Raw genomic sequence first — 17,544 nt, 5'->3', positions numbered from 1 at the left:
CCTGTTCCCCCGTAGGGCTGTCCCTCCGTCCCAGGCCTGGTGGCCCTGTCCCAGCTCACAGGCCTGGTCCCATCGCCTCAGTGACATGGCGCACCTCCTGGGCCACCCCGGCTGCATGGAGAGCCTGCGGGCCGACCTGAGGGACCTGCAGGCAGCCATCGCCGACGTCTCCTCCCGGGCCGGGGCCGTGCGTTTCCCCTCTTGGAAATTCCCCGATAAAGTGTCCTGCGACCTGGACCTGGCGGCGCTGCTGGAGCACTACAGCTATGCCGAGAACGACCCCGAATTCACCCAGCACTCCCACGTGGTGCTGCTGGAGCTGGTGATAGACAGGTGAGATGGCAAAACCAGCCCCAACCACCCCTCTGAAAAGAAGCTCAGCTGAGAGAGCAGTGCCTTCCCCTCAGAGGGAAAGGGACCATTGTGCATCCAGCCCATCGAATGAGGCTGAGTGTTTTGGATGCTTTTTGTTCCCCGTGCAGTTCCATGATGAACCGTGTGTCGGCACTTTGGCCTCGTGCTCTGCAGCTCTACGCTGAGTTTTAAAACCCCACTCTTTTCCCTGCAGAGAGCTCAGGGCTACCAGCACAAATGCTGGCCACAAAGGAGCAGAGCAAGCCGCTGCTCCGCCTGGGTGCTCAGAGCATCTGGGCAGATGGGGGCAGGCTCGTTAAATTGCCCCCCCAAAACCTTGGGAACACTCAGACACAGCTGCACCTACAGGCCTAGGAGGCAAAAGCGCCTTTTGCAATCTGGGTGAAATAAATACGACTCCGTTTTGAAAGATGAGCCATTCCCATGGACCTGTTTACCCTAGCAATTAGGGTTTGATACTGGCAGCGTGGGTGCCCCAAATCTGTCGGGAAAGCCTAACTGCAGCCTCTCAGTAGTGGCTGGCTGCACGCAGCGCGTGCACCCTGCGTCCCAGCAGCTGCAGGAGGATTTTCATCCCACCAAATACTGCTCTGTGGAATGATTCAGGCTGGGGGTAGTGACAGGAACACTATCCACCCTCCTTTGCCAAACTTGCTCTGTCCAGTGGATGGGGAGGAGTGACTGCCTCCCTCACCTCAGCACTGGCCCTTCAAGCTCACTGTGCTAATCTTAAACGCCAAGAGCCCTTTCCCCATTACAAATACTCTGTTGCTCTAAGCTGTGTTTTGTTTCTGTTGAAAAAGGCTACTGCTTCTGCTTCAGAGCTTCACGGGCTACGCAGAAAACCTGCTCAGCAACCAAGCCGTCCCCCCGGCGCAGGCAGTGGGACCCTGCATGTCCGCGGGGCTGACAGTGAGGAGGTACTGGTGCAGCATGCTGAAACTGGGGGCCTTCTACCAGCGGCTCCTGGCTGAGGTGGGACATTTGGGGGGCCCTGACACCCCACGAGCTGAGTGCAGGGTTCACGGAAATAGCTCTTGCCTCACCCCAAACGATTTGGACTGTGCTGAGGTCACGGTCCTTCTTGGGGACGCCCTGTGACACACGCAGTGGCCGTGCCAGATGTGCTTCTGGCTCATGACCCTCCGAGTGCTGACCCATGTGTTGGACAGGACACATCTGTCCCGCACTGTCCGCTGCTGGCCTGAGTCCCTTTCCCTCCTCTAACCACTGCTCCAAGCTGTGCTGCTGGATCCACCCTCCTCCACCAGCATCTCAGGATGGGCAAGCCTGGCTGCCCTTATTGCTTGGAAGAATATTCTCCTGCCCCTGCAGCTCTGCCCACCGCACTGTTTGTAGGCTGAGCTGGCTCAAATCACTGAAATAATTTGTGGTAAAAGCACTACACCACCCCCTGCATTTTTTCCCCCCCAAATGATCCCTTTTGCGGCAAAGTCTCACAATAATTCATCCAATAGAACCAGGAGACAGCGCGGGAGGTGGGAAAGAAGGGACGGTCACAAGAAGGGGAGACGGGGAGCAGGTTTCAATGCTGATGCTTCCCATCATGAACCCACAGCTCTGGTAGCAGTGGCTGGAAAGCTGTCTGGCAGCTTGGAAAAATCCAATTTTCCTGTGCCCTGCATCAGAGAGTGGGAAACAATTCATTTTACTTGTTAGCCGTGTGCTTTGCTTGTGATGGAGCACCGTGAACATGGAACCTGAGTGCTTGGTAGCTGTCCTCTTCCAAGCTCTGGGGACTTCTCCCAAGAAAAGGGCTTGCTGCCCTCGTCACCCCTTGGCTGCACTGGTGTCCTGTCCCCACGCTTCACACCTCTGTATTTGGGCTCTTACGGATCATTTGCAGCTGACTCTGTTTGATCTGAGCCCTGGTTTTGTTCTCTGCTCTCTCCACCAGAAGAAGGCATGCAGGAAGGAGAACCCCACGCTGCAATCCACCCCCAAGGCTGAGAAACCGAAGAAGGAACACCTGAAACACTGCTCGCCTGTTGCTTTGGAGTTGAAAACTTCCACAGAAGTTGCTCAGTCTGCCTCTCCGCGCCCATCATCGGGTGTCTGTGTGCCAGATGGCAATGCCTTGCGCAGCTCCCCGCCCAGGGCTGCCTGCAGTGTGGCCGAGAGCAGCCGCAGCATCCCCGCACAGACCGCTGTGTCATCTCTGGAACCCTGCGACACCTGTGCCAGCGCCCAGGCCAGCCTCCGCGAGATCGGCAAAACCATCACCGGCATCTGCCAGAGCCAGAACATCCCCTCGGCTCTGAGCAGGTTCCAGGCCATGGTGGAGGACACCACAGGGAGAAGGACCCTCTCTGCAAAGGACATAAGCTACTGGGCCTTGGAGCAGAGCAAGGACCTCTCCCGGATCAGCAAACACCTCCAGATGTTACTGCAGCAGGTCAACCCTCTGAAGTCTGAGCTGGAAGAGTCAGAGAAACAGAAGGACAAGCTGCGGAAACAGATTGAGGACATTTCCCGGTTGCTTCAGGCGGAGGAGACCCAAGCGCAGCAGAGGAAGGAGGCTGAGCAGAGCCTGGAAGTAAAGAACAAAGAGTACTTAGAGGCTGTAGCCAGGCTGGAGCGGGACAAGGATGACCTACGGAGAGGTACAGTGCTGTTCTCAGCATCCCGTCCCAGGCCCATGGGTATTTGCAGGAGAAGTGTAGAGTCCGTGCTCAAATTTTGATCCCATCAGCAGCAGCAGGGCTTCTGCTGCTGATTTTGGTAGGCGCCAGGGCTGTTCCCCGCTGTGACACTAACCCCAGACAGCGGGAGCTGGTTGTCCACGTCCTCTCACTGCCTCCTCCCTGCTGAAGCACAGCACGATACAATCACTGGATGAAAAATGCTGTGGTGCGGCCGTTCGCTGCCTCCTTGTTTTAGTTTCTTTGAGGAGCTGTTTAATGTTTAATAGTGGTTTTGTGCCGATTTAGGAGCTGCTCTGCTGGAAGAGCGACTCTCTGCCTTAAAGGAGGAGCTGGCTGCGAAGCAGGCTGCTGTGCAGGAGCTGGGTAAGGACCCCTGGGGCTCACCCAGCTGGCGCATCGCTCCCCCAGTCTCCTGAGTGTTTTACACCCACGTAATGCCCAGCTCCCCCAGAATCGGTCGGGTATAGCGCTGGTGGGAATGGGGGGAGGATAAGCCTCCTTTGTTACAATGCCCAAACATCACCCAGCACCTTTGTGGGCTTGTGCTGGTGGAAATTTGGGGGGTCGCAGCCCTCCCGTCAGACCTGCCTCCCCCTCGCCAGGCCCTGTGGAGGGTGTAGGGCCCCTTCAAACCACCTTATCTGGAAGCTTCTCCCGCTCTTGCCCAGCCTGGCCAAAGGTGCTGTCTCTCCCCAGAGGTGACTAAGACGACCTTGCTGGAGGAGATGAGGACCACGATGGTGGCCAAGAGCCAGGTGCTGGAGCTGGAGGAGAAGGTGCAGCTGCTCACCAGCCAGCGGGAAAGCCTGGGCCAGGAGCTGAGCACCACCACCACCCAGCTGGAGAAGGAGAAGGCCAAAGTGGAGAGCATGCTGAGGCACGAGGAGGTATGGCTGGGCGTGCTCTCTCCCTGCTCTGCAGCCCCACAGCGTGCTGTGGGAGTGGGCTGAGCCCGTGGGTGCTGCTGCCCGGCGTAAGGTGAATTTGGGTGAATGGGGGCAGCAGCAGCCCCAGGCAGGCTCACCTGCCCCGTACAGTCCCTGCAGGCCAAGCAGAGGGCCCTGCTGCAGCAGCTTGACAGCCTGGACCAGGAGCGCGAGGAGCTGCAAGCCAGCCTGGGAGAGGCCGAGGAGGACAAGGCCAGGCTGGCAGAGCAGCTGGAGGAGAGCCAGCAGCAGAGCGGGCAACAGCTACGGGCGCAGCAGGTCAGTGCTGGCAGCCAGCGCACATGCGGGGCCTGCCAGGAGCGGGGCTTCCTGGGGAGCAGCTAGTGTGGGACACGGTTGTGCCATGGGGGTGTCAGGAGCCACCCACTGCCCCGTCCCCCACCCATAGTCAGTTTTCCCAGGAGAGGGACTCTGGGACTTGGTGTGACATTACCATGTGGCCATCTCCTCCCGGGATCCCCTGGGGAAGACCTCTCTCCTGCTTGGACAAGTCTCTGCAGGGCACTCCGCAAACCTCACCACCTCTCTGCTGTGCCCTGCAGGAGCTGCTGGACGCCCTGCAGCAGGAGAAGCTGAACCTGGAGCAGTCTGTCTCAGAGCTGCAGGCCAACGTGTCCAGGCTGGAGGAGCAGGCACGGGAGCTGAAGGAGCGGGAGAGGCTCCTGGTGTTCTTTCCCGAGCTCCACATCCCCACCGAGACGGAGTTTCAGAGTAAGGGAGAGGGCAGCAGCGCCGGCTTTCCCCGCAGTGGGCTTGTGCCCTCAGGGTGTCCCAGAGCTTGCAGGGGATTCTGCCAACCCCGGACGCACCAGCATTATTTGTACAACACCGTTTCTCCCACTAATAGCCAGGAAGAGCTATGCTAAGCTGCTTCCATCTTTACATGCCTCCCTACATGGGTGCTGTTTGTCCCACCTCTGGGCCAGGAAGCAAAGCAGTGCCAGGACATGGGCAGAGCTTTGTTTGCCCTCATAGCTTCAGCTGGCAGAGTTTTGGGTCCCAGCTGCCACCTCCCAGGCTGCACTGGTGCTCCCCAATTGGGGCAAGCTCCTTTCCAGTGGGCAGCCACCCTGCTCGGGAGGGAGGAGGGCTGCTGCCAACACCTCCGAGCAGGCAGGCAGCAGCGGGCTGAGCTCCGGCTCCTGCCGCAAGGACATTGTATTTTGTTTGCAGGCACCGGGAACTTGATGGAGGACATGGAGAAGCAGCTGCAGGCCAACAGCATCCGGATCGGCGTGCTGGAGGAGGAGAACGCACGGCTCAGGTCTGCGCTTGCCAAGGTGAAGGCGGCTGCTGAACAGGGTGTGCTGAAGGTGAGGCCGCACTCAAGGCAGGGCGAGCTGGGTACCACCAGGGAGAGGGGCGCACATGCCAGCGGGGTGCTTAGTACCCTAAGACCACCCCATGTCCCCTGGCACTGTCCCACATCCTCTGGGGACCGGTTCCCTTGCGGGGAAGGCTCTGGGGAGCAAAAGGCCGTGGGGCTCCTCACACAATGTTCCCCACGAGTCAAGCAGCTGCTCTCCCAGCCTGTGCGGGGCTGAGCTCCAGGGCCTGGGCTCCTGTGCAACTGGGAGATCAGTCTGGTTTAACTGGTGTTGGCAGGGAAAGCTGCTTGGCCGAGGTGCCCAGGGTTGGCTCCCAGCTCCTTTACATCAGCCCCATTGGGGCTGTTGTGCCACCAATGCCACTGCCACCAGTTCAGCGGTGAAAGCCACCAACGGCAGAGACTGAGGTGTGTGGCTGGAGCTGAGCGCAGAGACGGGAAATTTCATGCTCTCTTCTCTTCCCCAGCTCGTCCCGCAGACCCAGCTGTGGTCTCAGCTCAGCAGCCAGGACACAGGGTGAGTAGGAACCCAGAGGAAGTGGCTGGGGAGCTTCCCTCTTCTTCCTCCCCTCTCACCACTCCCACCACCCGCAGGCGGCCGAGCAGCCGAGGCAGCAGGGACAGCGCAGGGATGCACGGAGCTGCAGGCGAGCCCCGGCAGCGAGCTCCCAGCAGCCAGCGGTCAAAGCCGCCCTCAGCAGAGCCCACAGGCAAAGCCGGACCCTGCCTCTCGCTCCCAGCTGAGGGACTGGTGCTTAGCCGCCCCGAGCCAAGGAGGAGAGGCAGGACACTGCCCCTCTCCTCTCACCCCACCGGTGGCCACCGCAAATAAACGCTCATGAGACCAACGCAAAAATGAAGAGCTCAACAAGCAGCCACCTGCCCTGCCCCGTGGGACCTCGTTACCCGTTCTTTACGCACCGTGAAGGCACCTTCCCTTGGGAAACCCGGTCTGCCCGTCCCATCAAGCCCGCACGCCGTGGGCGTAGGAAGCCCAGGGAGACGGTCCCCACAGTGGCTTTGTCACGGCTCAGCTACCAGCCAGCCTCCGGCTGTTGCTTTGTTTTGTTTTCTGCAGGACTGCAGCACCGAACAGAAGTTTCCCCTGTTGGCTCTTTCCATTGGGCAACGCTGTGGTTTGTGGTAACAACCGAGAGTGAGGGCGCAGAGGGCTGGGCTGGCTGGCTGGGAGAAGCCCCGATGCAGGGACCAGGCCGGGGCTGGCTTTCCCCAGCTGGCAGCGAGAGGAGGGACCCGCAGCGGGCAAGGAAACCGCTTCCTGGGCATGCAGAGCTGCCCCTGCACAGTCAGCTGAGCGGGGCCAGGGACATTCCTGGACACTGGAGCTCGGTTACCCACAGCTAAGCTGCCGCTGGAGTCCCTGGCACAGGTCTGACCATGCCGTCAGCTGGACAACACCTGAGCGCTGCGCCATTTCGCTCACGCCAGGAAATGCGACTGTGATATGGTCACGCTGCTTTTGAAGAGGAAGACAGAACTGGGCTGGGGATGAGGAGTCTGAGCCGCCCTTAGCTCACCGGCACAGCCACAGCCTGGGAAAGTGGCTCTCCCTGCGCTGCCGGCAGCCATGGGCACCCAGAAGGGCCAGGGACCACTGAGCCACCCACGCAGGCTGGCCGTGAACCGCCGAGCAACCTCGCAAGCCTCAGAGGGCGGCAGGAGTGACACGACCCCAACACACAACACGGCAGCCCCTCCTTGCTCTGTATTTAATAGAGATGGACACGTGCGATGCTGCAGCCCAGCAGACTCCAGCCATTGCATGGAACAGGAGCCCGTCAGGGCTCATGGCGAGTCCCCGGTCACCGCAGCGCACACCCGTGTTTGGTCAAACAAGCCCTATGTTCAGTCCCTGCAGCTGACTCATGCTGTCCTTTCTATTAAGTTAGTATAAATAAAGCGTTCAAACCCCCCCTGCCCTCCCGCAGCGAGGCGGCGGGTTGCGTGGCAGCCCTGCCAGCTCTGTCCCCGGCAGAGATGCCACCCAAGGCACCCGCGGTGCAGATGGGCTCATCCCGCAGCCAGGCTGCCCCCACCGGGCTCGGGCACAAGCTGGGCTCTGCCCACTCTGCCGTGGCCACCAGCAAATAGAAAAGAAAAAAAAAAAAAAAAAAAAGTGACTTAGAAAAATCCCTATGAGTAGGGAAAGAGTGCAGCCAGGCCAGGGCTCTCCCTGCCTGCAGCCTGCAAGCCCCCACCCCGTTACACCCATGGGTGCTCCCGTAGGTTCCTTGCCCAGCCCCACTCCCCCAGCCCCCCCGGCACTGGCCATCTGGACCCCCCCCACCCCTCTACACGTGCCCAGCAGGGAGAGCCCCGAGATCCTTCAATCTCCGAATGGCTGGGTGCTGCGACGGGCACGGCCACGCCGTAGCCGCTCCAGCAGCGAGCGCCGCTTGCCGAGCACCCCCTGCCCCCCTCCCTCTCCCCGGAGCGGCGATGGAGTCTGTCCCTGGAGTGCGTTTGTCGCGGCAGCTAGCTCTCCATGCAGCAGTTCCCTGGAAGGGAGAAGGATGGAGGGTCATTGCACGGGGAGCCTGAGAGGGGGCTCCGATTCCTCCCCAGCCCTCACCCCGGCACAAACGCGCTCCCTGGTCGCTGCGGCTCTCACCCAGGATGTTGCGCTTGCAGAGAGGGCACGTCTGCTGCAGGAGGAGCCAGGGATCCACGCAGTCCCGGTGAAACTCGTGGGAGCAGGGCAGAACCCGAAGCCACTGTGGGGAGGAAAGCGGATGGCAGACGTGAGCCAAACCGGGCTGGGGTACGGTAATGGCAGCGGCTGTGTCACAGCCCTGCCACCATCGTGCTGCCCTGCGAGGGGGACGATCCCCTGCCACACAGCTCCCTGGCAGGGACACCCTGGCGCTGGCAAGCTGAGCCTCAGGCAGCAAAGGGATAGCACAGGTGGCCCCAAATGGTGACCAGGAGGGGCTCTGGGCCTCCCAGCGCAGTGCCAGTCCCCCCAGTACCTACCTGGCTCTTGTGGAACTGGTCCAAGCAGACAGCACAGCTATCGATCTCGCAGGCCCGGTTCTGGAGCGGTTTGCCGGGATGGTACCGCCGGGTTTTCAGTGCCGACAGCCGCCGCCGAATGTGCTGCTTCAGGTCCAGCTGTGAAGGCAGAGCAGAGGGTCAGAGACCATGGCCGCGGGTCTCCCTGGCGAGAAGCAGAGCCGAGATGTTCTCACCTCAGCATCCTGCTCCGACGGGTCTTGCCGCGACTGCCGCTGGGCTTGCACGATCACCCCGGTGCAGAGGAGCAGGGCGATGAGGAGGATGGTGTTCCAAAGCTGCTGGAGGTACTTCTGCAGGAACAGTGCCGGCAGGCAGTCAGGGATCAGGGCAGGGGGATGAACTGGAGACCCCCGCTCTGCTCCCAGCCCCGCCAGCGCCACTGCCCCCATGCCAGGAACTCTGGCTACGTGAGGAGCCCTCACCAGCACTGGAGCACGTACCTGAACCTGCGAGCTGTTCTCCCCTGTGCAGATGACCCCCTGCCACTCGCCGTAGAGACCCCCTCGGGAGAGGCCACAGGTCGACCACAGGGTGAGGGTCACTCCCTGCAAGGCAGAAGAGGGCATTGCTGATGGCCGCGACAGCTCGCGGCGCTGCCCAAGGCCGGGGGGGGCCCGGCACACCGGGTAGATCACACGTGTCGAGGGGAGGAGGAACCGCTGGCGGCTGCCAGCTGCCCCGCTCCCACGGAGCGAGTCTCTGGGGAAACCGAGGCACCGACAGCGTCAACAACCTTCGTGGATCTGGCTCCTGCTTCCTTATCGGTTGGGGAAGTCTGGCTGGACACAGCCATGCCCATGCCCTCCCACGAGGAGGAAGAGGAGGAGGAGGAAGAGGAAGAAGAGGACCTACGTACCAGGTTCTCCAGCAGCACCGCCTGGTATGTGATCTTCGCCGTAGCCCGGAGCCCCCTGTGAGCAAAAGGTGAGATGAGTGTTAATCCCGTGGGCACAGCAGGATCCAGCCCGCAGCACCCCAGTGCCAAGGAGCACCCCTGTCCCCACTGAGCCACAAGTGAGGAGGGCCACCAGGGACAAAGGAACACACAGGGGATGCGACAGCGAGACTCCCCGTGCCCAGTCCTCCGAGCGACCCTGCACAGGTCTCTTCCTCCCAGCACCGTGCCTCAGTTTCCCCATCTGCGACACCAATTTACCATGTGTAAGAAGGACAGAAGGGGTCCTAAAACTGTAGGCGGTGGGGACAACCACTGCCAAAGGCAGTGGAGATGCCGGTGTCATGCTGATAACCAGCCGGTCTGGCTAATTTGTACTGAAAGTCCTAAAGACCTTGGCCGAGACCACTATCAGCCCCTGCCGCTGCGTGGGGACCCGCGGAAGGGCTCAAGCCCTGAGGAAGGGCTGGATCTGACTCAAACTCTCCCTGAAAACACGTGTCTCAGCCCCAGCTGGCCTCCGCACAGCGCAAGCTCGACACCAGCCCAGAAAACGCGATGCGCTGTGTGAGAGACCCCCCCACCTCAGGGCAGCCCCTGGCTGTCACAGCCCAGCAGGGGACCAGGCGCAGAGCTACGGCTCTCGCCCAGCCTCTCCCGCTGCCCCAGCCCGTACCGCAGCAGCGCTCCCAGCAGCTTGGTGACGTTGTCCGAAGACTGGATCACGATCACAGGCTTGGCAAGAAGCTGGGAAACATCCAGCTGCACCGGAGAAGAAAGCAACAGCGGTCAGCGGGGCACGAGAGCGGCTCAGGGACCCGCTGCTGGGACTCTCCTACCTCCCGGATGGCGTTCTGGTTCAGCGCCAGGATGAGCAGGGCTGATGCCCCCAGCACCAGGGCTCGCTTCATCTGCGGGGGCAGAGAGCACAGGCTCAGAGGGCAGGACAGGCAGGAGGACAGGCAGCTGGAACGTGCCCTTGCTCAGCTCCCATCTGTCCTGGTTTGAGGACACCGTCCCACTGCAAAGAGCAGGCAGCACCCAGTGCCTCCTTGCCCTGGCTGAAGGGCCCCAGGGACCCAAAAGGAGCTGGTACTGCCTGGGAGCCCTATCAGGGACCCCCCCGCCACCAAGCACACCGCAGGACCCCCCCCCGCATCTGGCGAGCAGACACCCCAGGAGGTGCCCTGCGGGCTTGTGACTAGCAAACACCATGGCAGTCCCTGCTCCAGGAGAAGAGTCACCTTGCTGACGACGGTGGCAGTGAATGACTCCTCCTTGGCTCCCCGGGGGACCTCGGCCGGCTCCTCGCCCACGGGCACCACGCCGATCCAGCTGTCAGCAGCGCCCAGCTCGGGCTCCGCGTCTCCCACCTGGGGGACACGGCAGCGTCAGCGGGGGCAGGAGCCGGGGCGGATGCCCGAGGCTCAGGGCACCCCCATAGCACCCCCACACCCCCGGGGAGCCGGGCACTGCATGGCCACAGGGACAGCAGCTGGGGTGGCACAGGGGACAGGATCCGGCCCCCACTATGCCCCATTCTTCCCTGCACCCCTTCTCTGCCACTGGGCACCCCCGGCCACTGGCACCCCCTCCCTGCTTGCCCCACTGCCTCCCGGAGCCCCCCATGACCCCAGTCTCGATGGCCTCCCTGCCAACCCCCAGTGCTCCCCAGTTCCCACTGCTTCTCCCCCCCCCATTCCCTCCCCAGTGCCCAAAGCCCCCTCCCAGTGCCCCCCAGTTCCCACTGCTCCTCCCCCACTCCTCCCCAGTGCCCACAGCCTCCCCTCCAGTGTCTCCCAGTGCCCCCCCACAGTTCCCTCCACTCCCCGCATCGTTTCCCACCAGTGCCCACAGCATCCCCCCGGTGCCTACTGCCCCCCCAATGCCCATTAGCCCCCTCCAGTGTCTCCCAGTGCCCACCAGTTCCCACTGCTCCCCCCCCATTCCCTCCCAGTGCCCACAGCTCCCCCCAATGCCCATTAGCCCCCTCCAGTGTCTCCCAGTGCCCACTAGTTCCCACTGCTCCCCCCCCATTCCCTCCCAGTGCCCACAGCCTACTCTCCAGTGTCTCCCAGTGCCCCCCTCAGTTCCCTCCGCTCCCCCCATCGTTCCCCACCAGTGCCCACTGCCCCCTCAGTGCCCACTGCCCCCCCAGTGTCTCCCAGTGCCCACCAGTTCCTGCTGCCCCCCCCACCATTCCTCCCCAGTGCTCCCAGCCTCCCCTCCAGTGTCTCCCAGTGCCCCCCTCAGTTCCCTCCGCTCCCCCCATCGTTCCCCACCAGTGCCCACTGCCCCCCCAGTGACTCCCAGTGCCCACCAGTTCCTGCTGTCCCCCCCCACTCCTCCCCAGTGCCCACAGCCTCCTCTCCAGTGTCTCCCAGTGCCCCCCTCAGTTCCCTCCGCTCCCCTCATCGTTCCCCACCAGTGCCCACTGCCCCCCCAGTGTCTCCCAGTGCCCACCAGTTCCCATTGCTACCCCCCCACCATTCCCTCCCCAGTCCCCTCCGGTGCCCGCCCCCCCGGTACCCGCCTCCCCCCGCTGACCCCCCTCCCGGTGCCGGTGCTCACCAGCAGCAGGCGGCCGCGGATCATCATCTCCTCCTCCTCCTCCTCCTCCTCCCCCCCCCCTCCCACCCGCGGCCCCCCTCGGCCCGGCCCGGCCCGGCCGCCCCCCGCCCCCAGCACGGCCCCGCGCAGCGTGTAGGAGCCTCCGGCCCCCGCGGCCGCCCCCGCTCCGCTCCCGGCTCCGGCTCCGTCCCCGTCCCTCGGGTCCGGCCCGGCCACCGCCACCTCGACGCGGGCGGCGGGCGCCGGTCCCGGCCCGCCCCGGCAGAGCGCCAGCAGCGGCGCCAGCAGCGCGGCCCGCAGAGCCGCCATCGCCCCGCGCCGCCCCGCAGCGCCCCCGGCCCGGCCCGCAGCGCCCCCTGCCGCCGCGGAGGACCCGCCGCCCCGCCCAGCGCTGCCAGGGGGAGCCCGAGAGCGCGAACCGGGAACGGGACGGGGAGGGGGACGGGGAGGGGGACGGGGATGGGGATGGGGATGGGGACAGGGATGGGGACAAGGACAGGGATAGGAACAGGGATGGGAACGGGGATGAGGATGGGGACAGGGATGGGGATGGGGACACGGATGGGAACGGGGACAGGGATGGGGACGGGGATGGGGACAGGGATGGGGACACGGATGGGGACACGGATGAGGACAAGGACAGGGATAGGAACAGGGATGGGAACGGGGACAGGGATGGGGACAGGGATGGGGATGGGGACACGGATGGGAACGGGGACAGGGATGGGGATGGGGACACGATGAGGACAGGGATGAGGACAAGGACAGGGATAGGAACAGGGATGGGAACGGGGACAGGGATGGGGACAGGGATGGGGATGGGGACAGGGATGGGAACGGGGACAGGGATGGGGATGGGGATGGGGACAAGGATGAGGACAGGGACAGGGATGAGGACAAGGACAGGGATGGGGACAGGGAGCAGGATGGGGTCAGGGATGGGGACAGGGATGGGAACAGGGACAGGGATGGGAAAAAGGGATGGGAACAGGGATGGGAACAGGGACAAGGATGGGGACAGGGATGGGGGCAGGGACAAGGATGGGGACAGGGATGGGGACAGGGATGGGGGCAGGGAAAGAGGACAGGCACCAGGATGGGGACAAGGAGTGGGATGGGGACAGGAATGGGGACAGGCACCGGGACAGGGAGAGGGATGGGGACAGGGACAAGGGCTGGGACCAGGATGGGAACTTGCACTGAGACAGGAACAGGGAGCAGGACAGTGACAAGGGCCAGGACCAGGACAGGAATGGGCACCGGGACAGGTACAGTGACAGGGACAGAGACAAGGACAGGGATAGGGACAGGGATAGGGATAGGGATAGGGATAGGGATAGGGATAGGGATAGGGATAGGGATAGGGATAGGGATAGGGATAGGGATAGGGGCAGAGACCAGGACCAGGATCAAGATGGGGATGGGGACAGGGATGAGGATAGGGGCTGGGAGAGGGATAGGGAACAGGAACCAAGATGGGAACAGGGACAGGGAGCGGGACAGGGACAGGGACAGGGACAAGGGCTGGGAATGGGTTGGGAATGGGTGCCGGCACAGGGACAGGGACCGTGGACTGGGTTGGGGATGAGGATAGGGACAGGGATCGGGACAAAGATAGGGACTGGGATAGGCACCAGGAGAGGGACAGGGAGCAGGGATCGGGATGGGGACAGGCAGAGGGAGCAGAGACCGGGATGGGGACAGGGAGCAGGACAGGCACAAGGGCCGGGACAGGGACAGGTACAGGGACCAGGACTGGGATAGGGACGGGAAACAGGGCCAAGACAGGGACAGGGACCAGAACAGGGACCAGCAGTGACACAGCCACTGGGACTGACAGCGGGACAGGAATGGGGACAGGGACCAGGACAGGAACCGTGACCGGGAGGGGGCCTGGGACACAGCCAGGCACTGGGACAGGGACCACACACTGGGACCCAGACAGGGACTGGCACCAGGAGAGGGACTGGGACAGGGACAGCACCAGGCCTGGGGACACGGCCCCCCACAGCCCAGGGGCACGTGGTGGTACCATGAGGACACGGGGACACGTGCGCACACGGGGACACAGCCACGGGTGCACGGGGACACGCGCAGCCCTGCACACACGGGCACCCCACATCCCAGGGGCACGTGGTGGTACCATGAGGACACGGGGACACGTGCGCACACGGGGACACAGCCACGGGTGCACGGGGACACGCGCAGCCCTGCACACACGGGCACCCCACATCCGTGCACCCCACAGCCACAGCACACACGTGGTGACACGGGCACACACTGACACCGGAATACCCCCAAATCCGACTGCCCCCCCCTTCACCCAACACCCCTCGACTGTCCCCGTCCCGGCGGGTGCCAGGCAGCCTCGCCGGTGCCACCGTCCCAGCCCCGCTCCGGCCACGTGTGCGCGGCACATGTGCCGGCGGCGGGGAGGGGGATTTGCCGGGAGGATTAGCCGCCGCACGGGCCCCGGGGCTGACCTGCTTTTGGCAGGGGCCACACTGGGGACAGGGACTCGGTGCTGCTGCAGGACGGGTCTGGGTGTGTCCCCCAGTGTCCCCCCGTGTCCCCAACCCTGTTGCAACTGTGGGGGTTTAATTGCAGGGCGGGCAGAGCCCCGCCGCCCACGGCCGGCAACCGGAGCCGGTTTAACCGCATGGCAAAACATCCCTATTGTCGTGGGTTCGGCTGTGCCATCAACAGCCTGGAAGCCCATCCGGCTGCGGGGCCGGGCCGGGAAAGGCGGTCACCTATGTGGGATCCTGTGCGGCTTTGGTGGAGGAGCCCAAAATGGGAGCCTTGGGGGGGGGGCTGCTGCTGTGAGTGCTGCCCCACGGAGGGGACACAAACGTGGGACCTGCGTTGTGGGACACGCACGGGATGGGAACAGCTCTGTGGGACATCCAGAGGTTCATGGGATATGGATGGCTCCATAGGACATCCATGGCTCCACGGGACATGGATGGCTCCATGGGACTCTCTTAGCTCCATGGGACCTGGATGGCTCCATGGGACTCTTTTAGTTCCACAGGACCTGGATGGCTCCATGGGACATCCATAGGGCCACGGGACACAGATGGCTGTGTGGAACATGTATGACTTTATGGGACATCCATGGTTCCAAGGGACACATGGCACACTTATGATTCCATGGGACATCCATAGGGCCATGGGACATGTATGGCTTCATGGGACATCAATGGTTCCATGGGATATGGACATCTCCATGGGGTGTCCATGGCTTCAAGGGACATGTGTGGCTCCATGGGACATCCATAGGGCCATGGGACACAAATGGCTCTATGGGACATGTCAGGCTCCATGGGACATGCACAACTCCATGGCACATGTTGCTTCATGGGACATCCATGGGTCCAGGGGGGACACATGGCTCCACAGGACACGCAGAGCTCCATGGGACACCCATGGCTCCATGGGACACGCACAGCCCCATGGGCCACACACAACGCTCCTGGGAGGGGACAGTGGGGACGGGGGAACCTTCCCCTGCTCAGGACCCCCACCGGAGCAGGTCTGTGGGTGTCAGGCCCGGGGCCGTGGGCCCCCTGCAGGGACCCCTTCTCCTGGCCAGGCCCTCCTCCCTGGCCGGGGTCCCCCTCTCCGGGAGGTCCCCTCTCCCCAGGGAGCTGAGGACCACAGTATGTGAACTGGCAGTGGGAGGGTGAGCCCAGTGCCTCTGCCCTGTCCCTGTCCCCTCTCCCTGGCACCCTGCCCCTGTCCCTTACCCCTGTCCAGCCCCCGCGCCTGAGCCATCACCCTGTCCCCATCTCTGTCCCCTGCACTGCTTTCCATCCCCATTCCCACATCTGTCCCCATCTCCCATCTCTGCCACCGTCCCCATCCCTGTCCCCTCTCCCTGTCACCTGTCCCCCTTATCATCATTTCCCACCCCGGCCCCATGTCCCCATGCCCCCTACAGCCCTGCGTCCTCCCATATCCCCCATACCCTCCAGTACCCCCCATACCCCTCCATCCCCCCCATACCCCTTAAGACCCCCTGTTCCCTGTATCCTCCATAGCCCCCATAACCTGCCATGTCCCCCATACTCCCCTATAGCCCCCATGTCCCCCATACCCCACTATAGCCCTCATACCTCTCCATGCCCCCCATATTTCCCTATAGCCTCCATTTCCCCCCCTGCCCCCCATATTCCCCATACTCCCCTATAGGCCCCATGCACCCTATAGGCCCCATGTGCCCCCATGCCTCCATACCCCCCTATAGCCCTGTACTCCCCCATATCCCCCATACTCCTCCATAGCCACCATGTCCCCCCACGCCCTCTACAGCCCCCATACCCCCATGTTCCCCCATGCCCCCATACCCCCCTATAGCCCCCATCCCCCCCTATAGCTCCATACCCCCCCATATCCCCCATACTCCTCCATTTCCCCCATGTCCCCTCATGCCCCCATACCCCCCCAAACCCCCCATTTACTCCCCTGCCCCCATACACCCCTATAGCCCTATACCCCCCCATATCCCTTATACTCCTCCATAGCCACCATGTCCCCCCATACCCTCCTATAACCCCATACCCCCGTATATCCCCCCATATACCCCATACTCCCCTATAGCCCCCATGTGCCCCCCATGCCCCCATACCCCCCTGTAGCCCCATACCCCCCCCATATCCTCCATACTCCCCCATAGCCCCCATGTCCCCTCATGCCCCCATACCCCCTTACAGCCCCATACCCCCCCATAGCCCCCATACCCTCCCATAGCCTCCATTTTCCCCCATACCCCCCATATCTCCCATACCCCCATAGCCCTCGTGTCCCCATACCCCCTTATAGCCCCCATACCCCCCATAGTCTCCATACCCCCCCATAGACCCCATACCCCCCATAGCCTCCATTTCCCCCCATACCCCCTATATCTCCCATAGCCCCCATGTCCCCCCATGCCCCCATACCCCCTTATAGCCCCATACCCCCCTATAGCTTTCATATCCCCCCATAGCCCCCATACCCCCCCATAACCTCCATTTCCCCCCATACCCCTCATATCCCCCATACTCCCCCATAGCCCCCGTGTCCCCTCATGCCCCCATACCCCCTTATAGCCCCCATACCCCCCATAGTCTCCATACCCCCCCCAGACCCCATATCCCCCCATAGCCTCCATTTCCCCCCATACCCCCTATATCTCCCATAGCCCCCATAGCCCCCATGTCCCCCCATGCCCCCATACCCCCTTATAGCCCCATACCCCCCCATAGCTTTCATAGCCCCCCATAGCCCCCATACCCCCCATAACCTCCATTTCCCCCCATACCCCTCATATCCCCCATACTCCCCCATAGCCCCCGTGTCCCCTCATGCCCCCATACCCCCTTATAGCCCCCATACCCCCCATAGTCTCCATACCCCCCCCAGACCCCATATCCCCCCATAGCCTCCATTTCCCCCCATACCCCCTATATCTCCCATAGCCCCCATAGCCCCCATGTCCCCCCATGCCTCCATACCCCCTTATAGCCCCATACCCCCCTATAGCTTTCATATCCCCCCATAGCCCCCATACCCTCCATTTCCCCCCATACCCCTCATATCCCCCATACTCCCCCATAGCCCCCGTGTCCCCTCATGCCCCCATACCCCCTTATAGCCCCCATACCCCCCATAGTCTCCATACCTCCCCATAGTCCCCATACCCCCCATAGCCTCCATTTCCCCCCATACCCCTCATATCCCCCA

At 62.9% G+C, this 17,544-nt stretch overlaps 2 protein-coding genes across 2 annotated transcripts; one reads left to right on the top strand and one right to left on the bottom strand.

The window, feature by feature from the left end:
• Positions 1 to 85: 85 nt before the first annotated feature.
• On the top strand, positions 86 to 6,147 carry CCDC157 (coiled-coil domain containing 157; the record flags this gene model as incomplete). Its single annotated transcript, XM_082491795.1, has 10 exons — positions 86 to 333; positions 1,179 to 1,350; positions 2,294 to 2,999; positions 3,327 to 3,404; positions 3,738 to 3,928; positions 4,079 to 4,246; positions 4,531 to 4,699; positions 5,162 to 5,301; positions 5,783 to 5,832; positions 5,910 to 6,147. The coding sequence occupies 10 exons, from the start codon at positions 86 to 88 to the stop codon at positions 6,145 to 6,147; spliced, it is 2,160 nt and encodes a 719-aa protein (XP_082347921.1).
• A 1,462-nt stretch (positions 6,148 to 7,609) lies between these two features.
• Positions 7,610 to 12,126, bottom strand: RNF215 (ring finger protein 215; the record flags this gene model as incomplete). The annotated part of the gene is made up of 10 exons (XM_082491439.1): positions 7,610 to 7,834; positions 7,948 to 8,050; positions 8,310 to 8,447; positions 8,525 to 8,641; positions 8,792 to 8,896; positions 9,208 to 9,262; positions 9,923 to 10,008; positions 10,086 to 10,157; positions 10,491 to 10,619; positions 11,818 to 12,126. The coding sequence occupies 10 exons, from the start codon at positions 12,124 to 12,126 to the stop codon at positions 7,812 to 7,814; spliced, it is 1,137 nt and encodes a 378-aa protein (XP_082347565.1). The 3' UTR covers positions 7,610 to 7,811.
• Between the last annotated feature and the right edge of the window lie 5,418 nt (positions 12,127 to 17,544).

Source organism: Vanellus vanellus (assembly GCF_965231255.1).
Source record: "Vanellus vanellus genome assembly, chromosome: 16".
Classification (NCBI taxonomy): Eukaryota; Metazoa; Chordata; class Aves; order Charadriiformes; family Charadriidae; genus Vanellus; species Vanellus vanellus.
Note: the sequence above shows the minus strand (reverse complement) of the source record. Positions and strands in the feature narration are given on the sequence as shown.